Raw genomic sequence first — 22463 nt, 5'->3', positions numbered from 1 at the left:
GATATAAATTCTGTAAATACGTAATAAATTTTGTAAATACGTAATAAATTCTGTAAATAGGATATAAATTCCTGAAAATACTGTTTACCTGATGGGGAGTACTTGTATTACGAGATATTTACCTGATGGGGAGTATTTGTATCCCTCCTCCAGTGTGTTGGGGTAGAAGAAAGTCTTCAGAATGGTCTCCAAACATCTCTGATCAATGGCGTCCGTCACACGACCTCCGTACGTAATCTGTCAGGAATATCAAGTGATACGTAATACATATTCATGAACTCTGTATATAATCTGCCAGGAATATCAAGTGATATGCAATACATATTCATGAACTCTGTATATAATCTGCCAGGAATATCAAGTGATATGTAATACATATTCATAAACTCATGTGTAAAGTTAATTGTATTCTTCACTTTGTTGTGAAGAAATGAATTGCTTTCAACAGAGGCTTGTGTCTGTTTAGAATTCTTTCACGTTGTCCATGATGAAAGAAAGAATGAGGGCTGAAACCATTGTAATACATTGTTCCTTTTACAGACTAACTTTCATGACTTGTATAGGAATATTAGGGATGAAAAATACCACAGTTGCAGTTATCAAATTAGTACTTCTGCATGATGTGGACAAACATTATATCTCCATTACATGAAATTAGGCCACAAGTCATAATGTCATATTTCAAATAGAGTTGAACTTCGGTATTTTGAACATCGATACCTCGAATACCATAGATATGTTGAAGTGATTCAGAAGTCCTAAACACTTATTCTTTAAGTATTTTACCCTTGATATCTCTAATCCTCAGATATCTGAAGACTTTTTCACTGTCCACTTGAGATGATGAGGTTTGGCTGTATTTATCAGTATTGTACATTAAATCACAAGTCACACTGTCGTATTTGAAATAATAATTAATATTGTACATATGAGTTTAGTCCTAGACGTACCATGCCTGTGATGTAAATCAGAGCGTCCCACGGAATGATCCCGTCCGCACAGAACATTTGACAGTTCATCTGGGCACACTCCCGATCACTGTCACTGAACTCGTACTGAAAGTAAACAGATAATTAGTCATAAACCATGCTATGTTGATGATTTAATCGTGCTTACTCTGATTAATCATGCTTTTCCTGATTAACCGTGCTTATCCTGAGTAATCGTGCTTAACTTGATTAATCATCATGCTTACCCTGATTAATCATGTTTACCCTGATGTTCTATTGATAAATTAATCATGCTTATCCTGATTAACCGTGCTTAATTTGATTAATCGTGCTTATCCTGATTAATCGTGCTTACCCTGATTAATCGTGCTTAATTTCATTAATCGTGCTTACCCTGATGTTCTGTTGATGAATTAATCATGTTTTTCTTGATTAATCGTGCTTAATTTCATTAATCGTGCTTACCCTGATGTTCTGTTGATGAATTAATAATGTTTTTCCTGATTAATCGTGCTTACCCTGATTAATCATGCTTAATTTCATTAATCATGCTTACCCTGATGTTCCAGCCCAGCGGTCCAAACTTCTTCCTCTCCAGGATGACAGCATGGAAGAAACACACACCAAAGATCATCCGCTTCCACTGGGAACCCAGCACTGAAATTGTCCACAAATCAAACAGTCATACTTTCAGATCCTATTCAAAACTTTTGGTTATGGAAAAAATGACCCCCGTGTAGAAAAGGCATCAATCTAAACATTATTTTGTTCACGAGAATGGGATTGGGAAACAGGAAATGCCTATATTCACCCTCTCCATACAAAAATCAACGAGTTTCAACATTTCAGTTTTGATAGATGAAAAGGGGCATGAAGATAACAAACAGTGATCAATCTCATAACTCCTACAAGCAATACAAAATAGATAGTTGGGCAAACACGGACCCCTGGATACACCAGAGGTGGGATCGGGTGTCCTGGAGTAAGCATCCCCTGTTGACCGGTCACACCTATGAACACCGGTGAACCCTATACCTTGATCAGGTAAACAGAGTGATTACATGGATGCTTGTACAATACAAACTGACTGAACTACAGATCATCACAAGAGTAGGTATCAACTCATTTATCCCAATCCCCATGAGAAAACTCAACTTACCGTGCTCCTCAAAGAACTGAGGCGTAACTTCAGCAAAGGCTCGCCTCATGTTGGCACGGATACCCTTCGGAGGCTCATTAGTGACCTTGACACTGTTCTGAAGAACGCTGACAGGGAAATGTTTGGCTGGCATGGAGCTGAGGAATAGCCGGAAATCCTCGTGAATTTCATCAGGCTTTTCCGACATGGCTTTGACGGTGTTTTCCATGGCCAACATCCATGACGCGGCCAAATGACAGTTTTGGAGGAACACCCAATCTCCGTTTTTCACCGCTGCATGAATAAGCTTCTCTGCCACAGGTCCTTGACCTTGACCCAGAGAAATGGACTGGACTCTGAAAAATGGAGTATTTGGTTGTCTGTAAACTAATCAATCTTCCGAGTTACTGAACAATTGTCATATACTGTGGAGTTTTCATGGATTGTGTACATTCTACTATTTTGTTGGAATTTTGTGGACATGCTTTCTATACATTGAAAAATTGTGTATTTCTTTGTAGGATATGGATACCCACAAAACTGAGCGCCCCCCCCCCCCCTCCCCCCCCCCACACACACACACACGAAAAATGTAATGATTCCACAAAAGAGAAAATGATCAGTGTAAACGTGTATGATTTATTGCTGATATAAACAAAACCTGTGGGGAAAATTTCATCATATTATACTCTGATAACCACCAGAGAGCGCGTGATTGTACAGTGTACAAATAGTCATGTGACACATTTACAGAGAGTGCGTGATTGTACAGTGTACAAATAGTCATGTGACACATTTACAGAGAGCGCGTGACTGTACAGTGTACAAATAGTCATGTGACACATTTACAGAGAGTGCGTGACTGTACAGTGTACAAATAGTCATGTGACACATTTACAGAGAGCGCGTGACTGTACAGTGTACAAATAGTCATGTGACACATTTACAGAGAGCGCATGATTGTACAGTGTACAAATAGTCATGTGACACATTTACAGAGAGCGCGTGATTGTACAGTGTACAAATAGTCATGTGACACATTTACAGAGAGCGCGTGATTGTACAGTGTACAAATAGTCATGTGACACATTTACAGAGAGCGCGTGACTGTACAGTGTACAAATAGTCATGTGACACATTTACAGAGAGTGCATGATTGTACAGTATACAAATAGTCATGTGACACATTTACAGAGAGTGCGTGATTGTACAGTGTACAAATAGTCATGTGACACATTTACAGAGAGTGTGTGATTGTACAGTGTACAAATAGTCATGTGACACATTTACAGGGAGTACGTGATTGTACAGTTTACAAATAGTCATGTGACACATTTACAGAGAGCGCGTGATTGTACAGTGTACAAATAGTCATGTGACACATTTACAGAGAGTGCGTGATTGTACAGTATACAAATAGTCATGTGACACATTTACGAAGATATTCGATGTAAATCACACCAAGTCTAATGTCACAATCAGTATTAGGAATTGCAGTCTTTATAAAATTTTTACTCATAACATTAGCTAGACATACTTGTCTGTATAACATTAGCTAGACATACTTGTCTGTATATAACATTAGCTAGACATACTTGTCTGTATAACATTAGCTAGACATACTTGTCTGTATATAACATTAGCTAGACATACTTGTCTGTATATAACATTAGCTAGACATACTTGTCTATATAACATTAGCTAGACATACTTGTCTGTATATAACATTAGCTAGACATACTTGTCTGTATAACATTAGCTAGACATACTTGTCTGTATATCCTTTGTCTCTGGCGAACCTAAGGAAGGCTCCCATGGGGTCCGATCCGGTACTCAGCACGAACACAAGGGGAGTCACTCTGTTCATGTCATCGTAGAGAGTCTGGAGACCCACTGGGGGGCTCTCGACAAACTTCTCCCCGAGGTTCTCCCTCACAAACTCCGTCACAGCAAAGATCGTCTGAAACACGGAAGATACAATTTAACAGTGAGAGTTTTTAACTAAGAATTCAGGAGAGACTACTCCTGCAATGCTGATATATGTTAGAAAAATTAAACCTATAACCTTAATCTCTGTTTAAGTAGACCTATCTTTTGAATATTCATCAATGATGCAAGGGTAAGCTTACCCACACATATTGCTTGTTGCAAAGAGGGGAAGGGTGTGTTATGTAGAGGAATATAGAACTCTGAATATTACAGAGGGGAAGGGGGTGTCATGTAGAGGAAAATAAAACTCTGAATATTACAGAGGGGAAGGGGGTGTCATGTAAAGGAAAATAAAACTCTGAATATTACAGAGGGGAAGGAGGGGTGGGGGGGGGGGGTGTGTCATGTAAAGGAAAATAAAACTCTAAACTCTGAATATTACAGAGGGGAAGGGGGTGTCATGTAGAGGAAAATAAAACTCTGAATATTACAGAGGGTAAGGGGTGGGGGGAGTGTCATATAGAAGAAAATAAAACTCTGAATATTACAGAAAATTGAGGGAACAGTGTTTGTCTACCTTTTCTGTTTTGAAGACTTTGATGAACATGAGTTTCTGGAAGGTGGTCAACCTCTTGTCCCAGTGTCCTTTGGTATCATCTGACTCCATGTCCTCGAGGGCTCCTGGCACACCCTGGGGCTCCGGGGGCAGGGCTCCATAAGCTTCATATGTCTCTGGGTTAGCACGCACCTACAAAAGTACATAACTTAATACACTCACTGTTCAAAAGCAAATTCCTAAACTTTCACTTTCAAAAAACAAAAACCTAATCCAGCATTCACATTTGGAGTTTGCACCTTGTGGATGCTAAGATAGGAACAAAGTCCAGCATTGCATTCCAGATCATAGTGACTAGCCTAGGGGCTAGGTTGGGTAGCTGATTTGTGTAATTAGTAGTGACTAGTCTAGGGGCTAGGTGTGGTAGCTGATTTGTGTAATTAGTAGTGACTAGCCTAGGCGCTAGATTTGGTAGCTGATTTGTGACATTTTACAATTTGTCGTCTTTTTGGTATTTTGAGGCAAAAAGTAGCCAATATCATCATTTTGTCATGTTTTCGTTATTTCAGGATGGAAAGTCGCTAAATGTTATTGTGTTGTCATTTCGCCTTGAAATAACAAAACGACGATAAAGTGTAAAATGGCACAAATCAGCCACCATACCTAGCCCCTAGGCTTGCCACTACCATCTTGAACGTTGCCCATTTTGACTCATCACATTTCAGTTAAACAATGACAAACATAGAAGCCATATTTCAAACCTCCAGAGATCCCAATTTGATCCACACAGGAGTCTTTGTCAGATCAGTGTGAATTCCCTTGAACACTGGAAAGTTCTCGCTAAGATCAAAAGCATTGTTCCAGACTTTGATGTTATTCAGGAAGGGCACACTGGGCATGCTCGGACGCTGCTTGTCCATGCCTGCTGAACCGCGAAGGAAGAAGTTCCACTCTACTGGAGAGATCTTTTCCTCCTGTTTCATGATTTCCACACACATCATGAATGAAAAGACGAGTTTGTCCTTCTCAAACAGGCCCCTGTAATTTCCATGAATAATCATGTAATTATATGTAATAGCTCATCAATTAGAAACTTGGATATTCAATCAAATATTTAGCATTAAAAAAAGTGTAAAATTAAAGTCATAAAAATATTATTTAAAAAAACGTAAAAGATGTTTAATTTATAACTGTTCCGTGTCGACATGTGTTTTTATCTCGTCATAATGAAGCATACACAATCAAGGTGAGGCACTTGTAAGACGTAATGGTTCCCAGGACATCAAATAAAGTCTATTGATTCACATTTTACCTGCCTTTCCTAACACCTATATTATGTTTTCTCATGCCTGATATTACATCTTTGTTTCATTTTTACATCAACATTTACTTTCACACAAGTACCTGATGCAAGAAAATTCTAAGGGTGAACATGATGCATTTGATGCAAGAATGAATTAATGTAAACTATGTAGATATATCTTATAACTCAAAATTCTTCAGATTTTAAAACAACTCCATACCTGGCCACATTATTGTAGATTGTCATAGTGGTCTCCCTTAGACAGATCTTCAATCTCTCCGGCAACTGGTCGCTCTTCTCTGACGTCTCAATGGTGGCATTGAATAGCTGTAAATACACACACAATCATGAGAGAACAGCCTCACTTCAATACATATCTCACAATAGCTGTAAATACACACAATCATGAGAGAACAGCCTCACTTCAATATATATCTCACAATAGCTGTAAATACACACAATCATGAGAGAACAGCCTCACTTCAATATATATCTCACAATAGCTGTAAATACACACAATCATGAGAGAACAGCCTCACTTCAATATATATCTCACAATAGCTGTAAATACACACAATCATGAGAGAACAGCCTCACTCCAATATATATCTCACAATAGCTGTAAATACACACACAATCATGAGAGAACAGCCTCACTTCAATATATATCTCACAATAGCTGTAAATACACACAATCATGAGAGAACAGCCTCACTTCAATATATATCTCACAATAGCTGTAAATACACACAATCATGAGAGAACAGCCTCACTCCAATATATATCTCACAATAGCTGTAAATACACACACAATCATGAGAGAACAGCCTCACTTCAATATATATCTCACAATAGCTGTAAATACACACAATCATGAGAGAACAGCCTCACTTCAATATATATCTCACAATAGCTATAAACACACACACAATCATGAGAGAACAGTCTCACTCCAATACATATCTCACAATAGCTGTAAATACACACACAATCATGAGAGAACAGTCTCACTTCAATATATATCTCACAATAGCTATAAACACACACACAATCATGAGAGAACAGTCTCACTTCAATATATATCTCACAATAGCTGTAAATACACACACAATCATGAGAGAACAGTCTCACAAATATTACCTGTTTGAAGTACTTAGTGAGAATAATGGTACAAATGTTACCTGTTTGAAGTACTTAGTGAGAATAATGGTACAAATGTTACCTGTTTGAAGTACTTAGTGAGAATTGGTACAAATGTTACCTGTTTGAAGTACTTAGTGAGAATTGGTACAAATGTTACCTGTTTGAAGTACTTAGTGAGAATTGGTAGATATGTTACCTGTTTGAAGTACTTAGTGGGAATTGGTGTAAATGTTACCTGTTTGAAGTACTTAGTGAGAATTGGTAGATATGTTACCTACTTGAAGTACTTTGTGAGAATTGGTAGACATCTTACCTGTTTGAAGTACTCAGTGAGAATTGGTAGATATGTTACCTGTTTGAAGTACTCAGTGAGAATTGGTAGAGATGCTACCTATGAGAAGTACTTGGTGAAAATTGGTACAAATGTTACCTGTTTGAAGTACTTGAGTGAGAACTGGTACATGGGGTCCACCTCTCCCATACTGGCCACCACAAAGTACAGGACAGAGCCACGGGTCGCGACTGAGCGGTATTTCTCACGAGCGGTGTTAATTTTCTCCTCCGTCACCTCGGCCTCACTCAGCCTCTGTTTGATTACTCCGGATGTTACCTAGGCAACACAGTTAAAGAAAACTTTGAATAATCTCCTTCACACAATTAGTTACTAGTACATACTACAGATTTACAAAAACTTTACTGACAATGTAAGTATGAATATCTTTCTTTTGCAGACTTAGTTACTTAAAACAGCTACAAGTTTCATACACAAGTGAAATTTAGTTTATCAGCTCTTCAGACTTCAAATTTGTGTTATTTGCATTTACACATTGCTAATTGTACCAATGAGACACTATACAAAGTTATTTTGCCCATTTTGAATTTGCCTTATACATACACAGTTGTGTTAAAGAGTGGTAAGAAAATAAAACGATATTATCCAGTCTTTCTTTTTTCACCCACTAACAACAAGGCAAATGGGGCAAAACTGAAACGGGGGCGAATATTTCCCCGTATTCAGTAATTTTGATTCAGTGTTTCATAACATAATACCTGCAGGACTTCATTCTAAAAGGACTTCATAAAATCAATTAGCGGTAGGATGAAAAACTTACACATCATAATGAAAAAAATTGCTCAGTATGAAAACTTCGCAAAGGAAAATGGAAAACATCCTCCTGACCATGATGTTGACGACAGTTACCTTGGATTCGTTAAGAATGTTGATAAGTTCCTCATTGTCCAGTATGTTTCCCTGTGATTCAAACAGCAACTTCAGGATCCTGTCCTCAATGGCGTTCAGTTGATTCTTGTCCGAGTTAATCTTCACAATCAACTGATTTCTTTGTTCTTCAAGATCAGGTCTCTCTAAACCCACCACATCACTGAGAAGGAAATCATAAATATATCATCTTACAAAATGTGAGACTGGGCATCTCTAAACCCACCACATCACGGAGAAGGAAATCATAAATATATCACCTTACAAAATGTCAGACTGGGCATCTCTAAACCCACCACATCACTGACAAGGAAATCATGAATATATCACCTTACAAAATGTCAGACTGGGCATCTCTAAACCCACCACATCACGGAGAAGGAAATCATAAATATATCACCTTACAAAATGTCAGACTGGGCATCTCTAAACCCACCACATCACTGAGAAGGAAATCATAAATATATCATCTTACAAAATGTCAGACTGGGCATCTCTAAACCCACCACATCAGAGAAGGAAATCATGAATATATCACCTTACAAAATGTCAGACTGGGCCTCTCTAAACGGTAAAACCCACCACATCACTCAGAAGGAAATCATAAATATACATGTATCATCTTACAAAATGTCAGACTGGGCATCTCTAAACGGTAAAACCCACCACATCACGGAGAAGGAAATCATAAATATACATGTATCATCTTACAAAATGTAATTCAAACTGGTGGGCCTCAGCTCAAAATTTGAGTATTACTATTGGCTCTGAAGACTGTAAGACGGGGCATATCCTCTCATAACGAGTGTCTACAAGCTTTTCCAATGAAGTCCCATAGTGACCTTGACCTTTAGACCATGAACTCAATTAGATTAACTCAACAGGGTTTGTCCTCTGTTGATAACAACACTACCTGTGAAGTATCAAATAAATTAAGCAAATAATGCCAAGCCTGTAAAGTGTCTACAGGCTTTTTCTATGACGTCCCATAGTGACCTTGACCTTTGCCCTTTTCACCCCAAAATCAATGGGGATCCTCCTCTCTTGATATCAAAGCTAGCTGTAAAGTATCAATTCAATCAAGAATAGTTATTGCCTTGCAGATTGACAGTGAAGTTAATGAGTTTATTTACCTGAGCAGCTGATCTTCCAAGCCTTGCAGAGTGACCGTGAAATTGATGATGGTGACCTTGATGCAGACTTCTGGTAAGTAATGAGGGTTAGCCATCTTGGATGTCATGAAAAATCGGAAATTACGATCATAGTCGATATCACTGTCTCCCAATCGGATCAACAGACGGCCTCCCTGTTATCGAAACATCAAAACGGTCAATTACTTGATTACAGCACACCACATAAAACCACATACTGTTATTTCAAGAATGATTTACTGATTTTTAAAAATAAATATTTTGGATTGGTTTAGATGACAATTTTTGATAACTGAAAATGTTACTATTTCCTATCACTGACTGAGAGATCAGGACAGGCGGTTCTATCTAATATATAGATACTTATATATAAAGGAGGGATAACAGATCTCCCTAATGGCCGACTTCCTTTAGATAAACATAAATATCAGCTGATCTGGAGTTTGTGTTCCAGTCTAGCAGGGGCTTTGAATTCATTTTTTCCAGATTACTGTACTACTTTATACTAAAACCGCATTTTTTAACTACATAAGGTACGTTTGAAGTTTTCCAATTTCAAAATATCATTTTACATATCCTCCATGCTCCATCCATATCAGATCTCTCTGGGGTGTTATCCCTCCTTAAAAGACTTCAAAAGAATCTGTACATAATGACACCTCAACAGTATATCGTCAACAGCTTTTCTGGAACTTACAGACATGAAGGTTTGTTTGAGCAGGACAGGCTCTAGAGCAGGGTCCAGGAACTCCCCAATGTCTTCACACAACACAGGCATTCCGATCCGGATACAGTTCTCCAGTGTCCGCAAAAAATTACCATCGGTCAGCTTAATGATCTTCAGGCCATTCTTGGCTTCTTTGTTTCTTATCCATCGGTTGGCCTGGAAAAAGTGGACACAAAACATATACCTGGTATATTTCAGTGTCACATGACCACAGAGAAAGTGCTGCATACAATAATAAGCCTAGAAATTAACCCAAGTTCACACATTCTAAATAACTATAACAAGGGACAATACTCAAGTTTCGATATGCATCAGAGTTATTTCCCTTTCAACAACTCTTATACACAGTAAGGTATAAACAGTTTGTTTACAAGTGGGGTGTAGGACAAATACCCACCAATGCATATGTGAATTTTTGCACAGCAAATTTCTCATATACAGTACCATCAACCTAACTCGATCTTAATTGATACACAAAGTGATAAGTATTCAGGGAGCATATATGTACATGAAATTCTTATTTATCGTTATCATATACATGAACCAAATATCTAGAATATGTAAATATGCAGCCATTGTTTTTATGTTTTCATTTTTTAAATTAACAAAACATTTCTCTCTATAGTAATTTACATAAATTTCCTACATTTACATCTTTAGACATAACTTTTCATTTATTTCATCGTCTTGCTCATTGATTGTAGGTGCACTCTGTCCACTTAGACATTCACAGTACCACTGAATGCACCTCCTATACAAAAGAGCTCTTATTTGTCAGAAAAATGGCTACCTGCTCCTGAGGATCAATCATCAAAGGCCAGCGACGCCCTCTGGTGACAAGAATGGCATTCTCTGTGGACAGTTGATCTTTGGGAAGACCGTCAGAATTCCACTGTCGAATCTCAAACGGATCTGCCAAAACGTTAATGATTGTCATCCCGGGTGTTACGGGGATTTCTAGTTCTATGCAGCGATTGGTCCACATTTCTATCAGTTCATGTCTGTAGTTGCTAGTGAAGGCTCCATAGTACGCAACACAGGCTGTGGATACAAAGACGTCCCCCACAACGTTACCAATCTGCTTGTTGAAGTCCTGAAATCAAAGAATGTAAGCATTATATAAAAACTTTTATTTAAGTGGCAATTCCATCCACAAAAAAAAAAAAAAAAAAAAAAAATTTTAATTTGACAAAACTTTCAGTTATCAATTTTTTATATCAATGTATTCTTTGTTCACAAACGTCTCATCATATGTGTTAAATAAAATTTTAGCATAATAACTACTGCAGTCAATTTTGCTTGGAGAATCGATATCCTGTACAAGAAAACTCTGATTGATTTTTTAAAAATAAATTTGTCACATGTACAAACCTTGACAGTTTCTGCCCAGCGGACCTGCTCATCTCCCAGGGCTGTGGTCAGCTTGGCAGCGCGTTTTAGACGTGCGGCGGTAGTGGCGATATTCCTCTCCAGCTTCTGTTTCTCTCGGACGCTGTTGTCATAGGTGGCCTGCAGTTCAGCTATCTTGGCTTCCACTTCTGCCAGCTGGTCTTGTTTCTCTTTCAACATCTTCATCACCATATCTAACTCATTCTGGGCCTCTGCCAACCTGTCAATCAAAAGTTACAAGTGCATGGGGTCAAATTTAAATTCAGACAGCAAAATATAAGGTACATGTTAGCATTCTGAAATCTTGCATAAAATATTTATCAATATATTTTCCAATCAAACAAAATATATCAAATTTGAAAGAAATTTCAGAAAATAATTGAAATAAAATTGCGATTGAAATGTGTGTGCTCTGATAATCATGCATTCAATTACAACAATAATTAGACAGTGATGATTTCAAGTATATAAAGAAAGAATTCTACAGCATGATCTATATATGTTCGTTAGTGCTATGTTAGTACATTATAGCGAAGTTACAGCAAACACGCTTATAATGAATTCACACTTACAGTAAAACATGGTTACAGAGAACACACTTATAATATGTATATTCAATTGCTGTGATAAAATTTAGAAATTATTCATTTCAAAATTAAGGATTATTTCCCTCATGCATAGCTCTTATCCTTAGACGAATTTGACTCCACTTTTTGGCACTCTGTTTTTCCCTAAAATAGCTCTAGCAAGTTTATCGTTATTTCGGATTTCAAACATTTTAGTTGAGCATCACTGAAGAGACATTATTTGTCGAAATGCGCATCTGGTGCATCAAAATTGGTACCGCCTAAGTTTTACATTATAATGAATTCATGCTTACAGTACAACATTGCTTGCAGTGAATAAAATGAATTCTCACTTGCAGTGAAGAGATTTTCATTACCAGTAGTTTTAATTAAATCATATTATGAACTTACTGGACATTTATAAGGAATCAATCTGAAAATTGAATTTCTTTGTTCCTGGCACTTCACTATGAGAGTGTTTGACTGTATGTGTGTACTTATAGGTACATGCTGGATGACATGAATCAGAATTTATAGAAATCCCTCAGCTTTCCTCGCAAAAGCTTCATAAATGTTCGACAACATTGAAACAATTCACACAGAAAAAAAATTCCACTCAATGAATTAAATATACGATAAATTTCTTGTGTCATGAGACCTGATACTAGTGTGTATATCAGGTGTTTTCATTACAGGATTAAACATTCTTTTTGAAGAATTTATCGATGTGTAAACTCCGGACATTTTACTCACAAACTGAATAAAAGTGCGAAGCATTTTTATGTTAAGTTTGTGAGTAAAATGTCCAGAGTTTACACATTGATAAATTCTTTTAAAAGAATGTTTGATTCTTATAATTCCAATTCATTCACTTTAGTAACAATTGAAAAAATTTGAAGAGTTTCTCCGCACTATGTTATTTGTTTTCAGGAGTGTATGAATACATCGAGTTTTCGGATTTATTGATGTGTAAACTATCGTTCAGCTTTATTTTTGTCCAATCAAAACAGTTGTAACTAATAACATTGGAATTATTGCCTGCTAAAACCTATACCTACATATCTACATGTACTTCAGAATATACACAAAATTTGCTCAATCACAAATGAAAGTGAATGAGTTTCTGTGGATCAAATTCACGAGGTATACTGATAATTAATATATAATTAATGAAATTTGTTCTTACTACTAGTGTTTTTGTACAAAAATATTCATTTATTCTGGTAGATTTTTTTTTTTTTTTTTTAGAAATTAAGTTATTCGTAAACCCCCATGAATTTTTCAAAGATATTTTAATGCCATGATCATTTTTGTTTTATTTACCACAAATTCATTCTTTCCTTGTGTTCTGTAATGAGGGAATTTGTTTATTATTTACGACCCTTAAATTAATGCTGATTTAATAGTTGTAAACAGAGTTTTACTGGTATAATGCTAACACATCGCCAATAAAACGGATGTTTTCGTCTCTTAAATCAGAATTAGCGGTTGCATTAATAACAAATGAGCAGATAGTTATTCCCACTCCAATGCAATTTATGCATTTTACTTGATGTTTACGCCTTATTTTGAAGAGTTTTGTTTATCTTTTAATATATGAAATACGGCACAAAATGTTTGTGTTCCATGTTATGTTTTTGCTTCATTCTATTATATGACGTCACAATGGAAACCTTTCCTGTCTCAAACCTCAGTATGTTAGCCAATCAAAACGCAGATTACAAAACAGCTGCATTAGAATTGATGCTTAAGTACATTAGCCAATCAAAATGCAGATTACAAAACAGCTGCATTAGAATTGATGCTTAAGTACATTAGCCAATCAAAATGCAGATTACAAAACAGCTGCATTAGAATTGATGCAAGTAAGTACCTGTAAGTAAAGTTACTTATTGAAAATGTGCAAATACCATATACAGAATCAATGTTATTTGAAAATTACATAAAATTATAGATTTGTTACTTCAGTAATCTAATTATTTTTCTCTGGCAAATGAAAGGTGAAGATAACGAACAGTGATCTAATAAATTAGTTTAAGAATAGAGACCCACTATACAAAGAGAGGAATGAAGTCTAGGAAATATACCACACTGAAACTAACGCGACAATAGAAACCTATATTATACAGAGAGAGGAATGAAGTCTAGGAAATATACCACACTGAAACTAACGCGATAATAGAAACCTATATTATACAAAGAGAGGAATGAAGTCTAGGAAATATACCACACTAAAACTAACGCGATAATAGAAACCTATATTATACAAAGAGAGGAATGAAGTCTAGGAAATATACCACACTAAAACTAACGCGACAAATATATCATGCTGACACCGACGAAGCACTTTAAGAAATATACCATAGTGAAACTAAAACGATTAGAAATATACCACATCAAAACTAACATGGTAAGAAATATACCACACTGAAACTAACATGATAAAAAATATACCACGTACGCTAAAGCTAACACGATAAGAAATATACCACGCTAAAACTAACAAAGCACTTTAAGAAATATACCATAGTAAAACTAAACGATAAGAAATATACCACACCAAAACTAACATGATAAGAAATATACCACACTGAAACTAACGTGATAAGAAATACACCACACTGAAACTAACGTGATAAGAAATACACCACACTGAAACTAACGTGATAAGAAATACACCACACTGAAACTAACATGATAAGAAATACACCACACTGTAACTAACATGATAAGAAATACACCACACTGTAACTTACATGATAAGAAATACACCACACTGTAACTTACATGATAAGAAATACACCACACTGTAACTTACATGATAAGAAATACACCACACTGAAACTAACATGATAAGAAATACACCACACTGTAACTAACATGATAAGAAATATACCACACTGTAACTAACATGATAAGAAATACACCACACTGAAACTAACATGATAAGAAATACACCACACTGTAACTAACATGATAAGAAATACACCACACTGAAACTAACATGATAAGAAATACACCACACTGTAACTAACATGATAAGAAATACACCACACTGAAACTAACATGATAAGAAATACACCACACTGTAACTAACATGATAAGAAATACACCACACTGTAACTAACATGATAAGAAATATACCACACTGAAACTAACATGATAAGAAATATACCACACTAAAGCTAACATGATCAGAAATATACCACGCTGAAACTAACATGATCAGAAATATACCACACTGAAACTAACATGATCAGAAATATACCACACTAAAGCTAACATGATAAGAAATATACCACGCTGAAACTAACATGATCAGAAATATACCACACTAAAGCTAACATGATAAGAAATATACCACACTAAAACTAACGAAGCACTTTAAGTAATATACCATAGTGAAACTAAAACGACAAGAAATAAGATATACCACACTGTAACTAACATATATTACGCTAAAGCTAACAAGATGAGCAAAATACCATGCTAAAGCTAACATGATAAGAAATATACCACGCTAAAACTAACAAGATAAGAAATATACCACGCTAAAGCTAACACGATAAGAAATATACCACAGTAAAACTAACGTGATAAGAAATTTACCACACTTTAACTAACGCAACACATGATAAGAAAAGGATTAAGCTGGCACTATGTCCAGCTCTCTATATCAATTTCACTCTAATTACTAAGACAACACAGTGAAAAAGTAAATAGCGAAGAAAATAGCTATGAAATATAACACTATGAAATACGTATTGATATCTAAAGTAAACAAAACAGAAAATAGCTACATATTAATAAATATCTGTATATTAATATATATACAGATAAATAAATACCTGAATATCAATATATTTATAGGTAAATAAATACCTGTATATCAATATATCTATAGGTACCGGTAAATAAATACCTGCATATTAATATATCTACTTAAGAGTACAGCTACAGAGCCTATGAGATCGCCCCGAGAATGTGTGACTACTCTACAGATGCTAGTCTTACTTCTGTTTTTTAGGTTGAACGAGGCGAAAAACTTGTGAATACGTATCCATGGCCAGGACCCACATACACATTGATTTACACGCCTGTAAAAAGTCCACACAAACACTTAGAAGTACAGGATCATTTGTACGTTTTCACTGAACCTTAACTGCCTATCTTAGAGATGCTTGTAGAAAAACCGCAACTCATGCACACCTTCGGCCCCCTGAAATTGCTATTACTTGATTAATTTCTACAGTCTGACTTTTTTTCTTGCAAAGATCACTTGTACTAGCATATCGATGCTCAGTTGAATTCATTCGTGCTGATGGTGTTTGTAATCTTGAAATTTCCAAATGCGGCATATTCTATATATGAATTAATTTTTTGCAGAGAGATGCTCTGCTTGTCAAAAGATGTAACAATGGATCTCAGAATTCTAAATTGTAATTGAGGAATGTTGTGATCTGAGCAAGTTAAAATCAAACAATAGATTAACTCACAACAGTTAAATTACACATAACTGTTAACACCTCCCCCCTCATCCCCCAAACCAAACCAAAAATTGGAAAAGGGAGCAATAGCAGCTGGAAAAAAAATTATTTTGCAGTTATGCAGCTTTTAGTATTGAATGTTTTCGCAGTTATGCAGCTTTAAGATTGAAGCAAATTTGTGCTCAAACTTAACTGAATAGGTTGATGCATTGCTCGATTTGCCATAAACACACAGAGGTACATGTCACAGTGATTAGTGTTAACCAAGTTTTGCTAGTTTTCATGGGTCATTCACATACTGAACGTGGAAAGTCTCAGGTTAAACGACCGTGGAAAGTTTCGTGTTCGATCCGAGATTTCTACAGTCCTTTTTTAACATGCAAACAATTTTTTAGCCTATAAAAGTACAGCAATACAAAACGGCATATTTTCGAAAGATATTACTACAAGACAAAAAAATGGTCAATTTAAAATCTTGTGTATAATCCCCATGAAAACCACAATGTTGATGAAAACATCATCATAACACAAACACAATTCATAATCAGTATACATTTGTGAGTGGGTAAAACACACAGGCTTCACATGGTGTTACGCAGCGCTTCACAGATCCAATCCGACTTACTTAGCACGTTTCGGCTCCACCGTCTTAAACACGTGAGAATAAGAATCCATAGCCAGTACCCACATACACATGGACTTGCAAGCCTGTATAGGAATGTTAGAGAGGAGTGTTAATCACAGAGCAAATGTTCCCGAAATCTCGTCCTGCTAAGAAATTTGAGAGTGCGTTATTTTCAACTGAAAGATTTATTTCAAAGCAAAGATATGATGATACCCAATTCTTAGTTCCGGTAAGAAAAACTTGAGAACTGTTATCAATAAGAATGGGCTTTTTTTTCAGAAAAAGAAAATACTGTAGAAGGATTTTGAATATTGAGTATAAAACAGCAATGGTTCTCAAACCACCATGTAGTTATAGAGTTGTAGATTAGAGAGAAAGATGAGAAGACAATATATATTATGTACGCTAAAACAAAATTGAAAATACTCGTTAATCATCTGCCTGAAAGAATTGAAAAAAAATCAAACAATGATGATAACATTAGGTTATGTCCTGCATGTTCCCTGTATAATCTACAGTGCTAAAATTAAAAATCATTGAAGAAGATGTGGCAAAAATCTGCAAAAAGAAAGCATTTTCAACCCATTAGCATAGATGTCTGGGTATGCACCAGACATAAAAATGTTCATTCATTGTGATATTTATGAGTATAATGTTCATTCATTGTGATAATTATGTGTATAATGTTCATTCATTGTGATAATTATGCGTATTATGTTCATTCATTGTGATAATTATGCGTATAATGTTCATTCATTGTGATAATTATGCGTATTATGTTCATTCATTGTGATATTTATGAGTAAAATGTTCATTCATTGTGATATTTATGCATATAATGTTCATTCATTGTGATAATTATGCGTATAATGTTCATTCATTGTGATAATTATGCGAAAAATGTTCATTCATTGTGATAATTATGTGTATAATGTTCATTCATTGTGATAATTATGCGTATATTTAATATACAATCCTCCAACTAGGACCAGCTATCATGGGCAAATCCAACTGCTGTGAATTTGACCTTCATGTGACCTTGATTTGTCAATATAAAGCATTAACCTTGATCTTATAGTTTGTTGTGAACTTTGTACAATTTAAAAGTTATTACAAAGAATAAATTTACACAGGTAGGCAAGCAGTAACAGGAAATCTTTTGATATTGGGGCGTTTTAAATATTAACATACACAAATAAACAAACGATACGCAGTAAATCTTTTGATATTGGGGCATGAAAGGAATCGATGGTCGTACCTTGGATACTTTTTCCACTTTCTCCGGGACAAAGTTTGGGTTCTCCACATATTTCTTGAGTTTTTTCAGCATTGAATCAGGAATGCTGTCTTTATCATACGTCTGGAGGTTCTTCAGAAAGTTTGCGTCTCCCAGGAGCACTTTAGCTGACGCCCAATCAGTCCTGAACAATTAACAAACAATTCAATAACTGAAACTGAAAGGCATTGTGTACGCAAGTCCAGAAAAAATATGTAAAACTTCTCATGTGAAAATAGTCAGAGGTTTTACATAACATCCAGTAAACATTTAGACGCAACTAAATATAAAAATTGTGCAAATTCATGTGATTAAAATAATGAACTTCATATTAAGTTCAATTTTTAAAATGTAAGATCCATTACAGATTGTGAATTTTCATACTTACTTTGAATTATTTAAAATACACACTGCCTCCATGACAGTTTGTACAAGTTCGGGAGGTTTAGAAAACACACGGATCTCAGCAATATCATTCTTGTCGAGAGAATCCAGGGCCTTCACGGCGGCTTCAAGGGCGGGCAGGGCCTGGTCAAGGTCCCGCTGAGCGTCATCAGCAATGGCCTGAGTCTCGTCTGCCTTCGTCTTCGCTACAGCCTCATCCTCAACCACAACTTTCCTGACCTACAAAATTTATAAGTTCAAGACCAGTTACATATTTAAAAGGGTTTCACAAACTATCGTAAAACAGGTATTTTCCATGGTCGGAAATTTTTGCGATTTGATTCGTACATGTTAGCAAATTATATTCTGCATTTCCGATTCTACGGTTGCATTATACCTATATACATGCATATATATATATAATATATATAATATATATATATATATATAATATATATATTGCGATTGAAATTTTTGGGTTTTTTTTTTTGTATCTGTAAAATTCAGCAAAACATGGACAACTGCAGAAAATATTCATTATACTGTATAATCATAAAGCATTTTATAGAAATCATGATTTCACAAATCTCTATAGAGCTCTCTCCTGGTACCCCATTTGAAAGTCACGTGATCATGTGACCCTGACCTTGTCTGCGGCTTCCTGGTCCACTACGAGTCTCTCCATCAAATTGTTGGTGTCTTCTGATTTCTTTTTCAGTTCTGGCTCTAGAGCAATCAATTCTTTCTTCATTTTGTCGACAAGCACGTTAGTTTCTAGGATCTTTTTCAGACCATTGTCGACACGATCACGAGCCATCTTTAGTTGCCTAAAATCAGTGTGTATAGATGTCAGAAATTAGTACTTGATGTCAATGTAAAACCTTTTCATCACTTTTTTAAAATCCATTCAATTCAAAACATATCACTACAAAATTTGAATTTACTGTTTCAGAATCACAAACTAACTCTTCCCAATTTACTGTAAACCAGCTTTTATTTGTTTTTAACGTCTTTATTTTGCAATTTACGAGTCATAAACTGGTTCACGATGACTTTTCACAACTGACAGAATGGAGATGTTTAAAGTAGGTTATGTCTTAAACATAACATTGAAACTGAATAAATTTTAATGAAATATCAATAATTCAAGGCTTTGAAAAAATATTTGATAGTATAAGAAAATAGATGCGTTTTAAATGTTGATTGACATAATACTCTAAGGATGGAAATTAGGAGGTTCTTAGACATTTGAAAAAGTGCGGAAAGTATGGAAGGACTGTTTCACGGTGAGAAGTATTCACAACGAGGTTCTCGTGAACCTCATGAAAATTTTTCGATTGCAAATAAAAATTGGTTTACAGCAGTTTATCATCACCAAATGTTTTACTACTGAATTTATCTAAATGTCTTGTAAAAATTCAACATAGGGGGGGGGGGGGGGGGGGGGGAGATATCTGAGGAGAAGTAGAGCTTTTGATGATTAAACTGGAGGTTGTATAAGGGGAGATAACTCACTTGGTTTTCTCCTGAAGCATGGAGAGGTAAATTCTGATGAGTTCTAGATAGCTGGTGGGGGTAGTGTAATAGCGCCGCTTCAGCTCGGAGTAGAACCGCTCTGCCATGTCACTGACGCTAGTGTGTATCTCCACGCACATCTCTGCAATCTTTTGCTAAAAATGGAAAGTTAATCCAATGCCTCATTTGTACTCAAAGTGGATCAAATCAGATAAATATATCAATTTTATTACTAAACCTATTAAACCACTATTCCGTACAAGTGTGTGTGAATTGTTTCGTTAATTTCATTTATATTTTCTTAACTCAAAGTCAGGAAATTACTGATACACACATTTTCAAACCTAGACATCAACACAAACGATGTAAAAAAAAACACAAAATTTTGAGATTTAATGCCATGTCAACCAAAATACAGGCACTATAAACCATTGTAGGGCTGTCACCTTAAGACTCTCCTCCCCGAGCTCCACATTTTCAAAGAATGATGTGGAGACACTTAGCAAAGCCTCTCTTGGCCATTCCGTGAACCAGTCGATGGTGCAGCAATTAACGAGGGATGGAAACATACGACATCGTGTTCTGAAGGCACTTCCCACGGGACTCATGCACAGGACAATGTGGAGATTGTTCCTACAAAAAACAGGGGGAATGTGGAGATTGTTTCTATAAACAGAGACAATGTGGAGATTGTGTCTATAAACAGAGACAATGTGGAGATTGTTTCTATAAACAGAGACAATGTGGAGATTGCTTCTATAAACAGAGACAATGTGGAGATTGTTTCTATAAACAGAGACAATGTGGAGATTGCTTCTATAAACAGAGACAATGTGGAGATTGTTTCTATAAACAGAGACTATATAGAGATTGCTTCTATAAACAGAGACAATGTGGAGATTGTTTCTCCAAAATAGAGAGAATGTGGAGATTGTCCAGTGAAGCATCCGTTTGATATGTTGCACTAAGCATTCCAATGAAACAACCAGACACGATTACATCAAATTCTGGAGTCAAACTGATTATATCAAATTTTACTTGATGTACAACAAATTTAATGATACATTTTTTTTTTCAGTGATGATGGAATTTCATTCATTTCTACATTCATGAGAGTCAGAGGAAAGTTTTATGAAGAGGCTTGATATGCACCTATTTTGTTTAAAGTAAAAAATTCGCCACCTACCTGACCCTATTGATGCAGAAGTCATAGATGGCATCTCTGTTGCCCTCGGCGATGCCAACTTCCTTCGCTGCAGGACGACATCCGATAATCAGTTGTTCATACTCGTCTGGTTCAAATAAGTTAGGCACCTCTCCAGAGTTCAGGATATTGTTGATATCTTCTAGGAACTCCTCCACAACAATCTAACGTGGGGAAAGTTATCAATATGAGAAACACATTACAGGACCTTTCATTCTCAGACATTAGTGTGAAATTTTCTAGAGAATGTTCCTCTTGAAAGAAAAACCACTTCTTGATTTTGATTGTTTATTGAGCATTAAGATGAACATTGAACATAAATATTACATTGATTTACAGTATATATGCTCTGAAGACCACTTCCTGAATTGACAGTTACCTGTGTGTCTGTGAATAAGACCACTTCCTGAATTGACAGTTATCTGTGTGTCTGTGAGTAAGACCACTTCCTGAATTGACAGTTACCTGTGTGTCTGTGAGTAAGACCAATTACTGAATTGACAGTTACCTGTGTGTCTGTAAGATCACTTCCCGAATTGACAGTTACCTGTGTCTGTGAGTAAGACCACTTACTGAATTGACCGTTACCTGTGTGTCTGTGAGTAATATCACTTCCTGAATTGACAGTTACCTGTGTCTGTGAGTAATACCACTTACTGAATTGACAGTTACCTGTGTGTCTGTGAGTAATACCACTTCCTGAATTGACAGTTACCTGTGTGTCTGTGAGTAAGACCACTTCCTGAATTGACAGTTACCTGTGTGTCTGAGTAAGACCACTTCCTGAATTGACAGCTACCTGTGCATCTGTAAGATCACTTTCTGAATTGACAGTTACCTGTGTGTCTGTGAATAAGACCACTTCCTGAATTGACAGTTACCTGTGTCTGTGAGTAAGACC

At 36.0% G+C, this 22463-nt stretch overlaps 1 protein-coding gene across 3 annotated transcripts in view; it reads right to left on the bottom strand.

The window, feature by feature from the left end:
• Positions 1–22463, bottom strand: part of LOC125661113 (dynein axonemal heavy chain 6-like) — a 73526-nt gene that overhangs the window by 6971 nt on the left and 44092 nt on the right. For 2 of the 3 annotated variants that reach the window (XM_056148138.1, XM_056148140.1), the window contains 21 exons: positions 21545–21726; positions 20805–20991; positions 20359–20513; positions 19490–19670; positions 18848–19083; positions 18442–18604; positions 17184–17266; positions 11488–11725; positions 10907–11209; positions 10087–10272; positions 9372–9544; positions 8221–8401; positions 7450–7629; positions 6097–6203; positions 5335–5611; positions 4595–4765; positions 3858–4048; positions 2110–2444; positions 1507–1607; positions 951–1055; positions 123–237 (listed from right to left, as the gene is read on the bottom strand). In XM_056148138.1, coding sequence (XP_056004113.1) covers positions 123–237; positions 951–1055; positions 1507–1607; positions 2110–2444; positions 3858–4048; positions 4595–4765; positions 5335–5611; positions 6097–6203; positions 7450–7629; positions 8221–8401; positions 9372–9544; positions 10087–10272; positions 10907–11209; positions 11488–11725; positions 17184–17266; positions 18442–18604; positions 18848–19083; positions 19490–19670; positions 20359–20513; positions 20805–20991; positions 21545–21726 — 3850 coding nt within the window. Of the gene's footprint in view, positions 1–122; positions 238–950; positions 1056–1506; positions 1608–2109; positions 2445–3857; positions 4049–4594; positions 4766–5334; positions 5612–6096; positions 6204–7449; positions 7630–8220; positions 8402–9371; positions 9545–10086; positions 10273–10906; positions 11210–11487; positions 11726–16085; positions 16169–17183; positions 17267–18441; positions 18605–18847; positions 19084–19489; positions 19671–20358; positions 20514–20804; positions 20992–21544; positions 21727–22463 lie in introns of all 3 variants that reach the window. The other variant, XM_056148139.1, reaches the window with a different exon arrangement.

Source organism: Ostrea edulis, chromosome 8 (genome assembly GCF_947568905.1).
Source record: "Ostrea edulis chromosome 8, xbOstEdul1.1, whole genome shotgun sequence".
Classification (NCBI taxonomy): Eukaryota; Metazoa; Mollusca; class Bivalvia; order Ostreida; family Ostreidae; genus Ostrea; species Ostrea edulis.
This window is presented reverse-complemented; position numbering and strand designations above follow the sequence as displayed.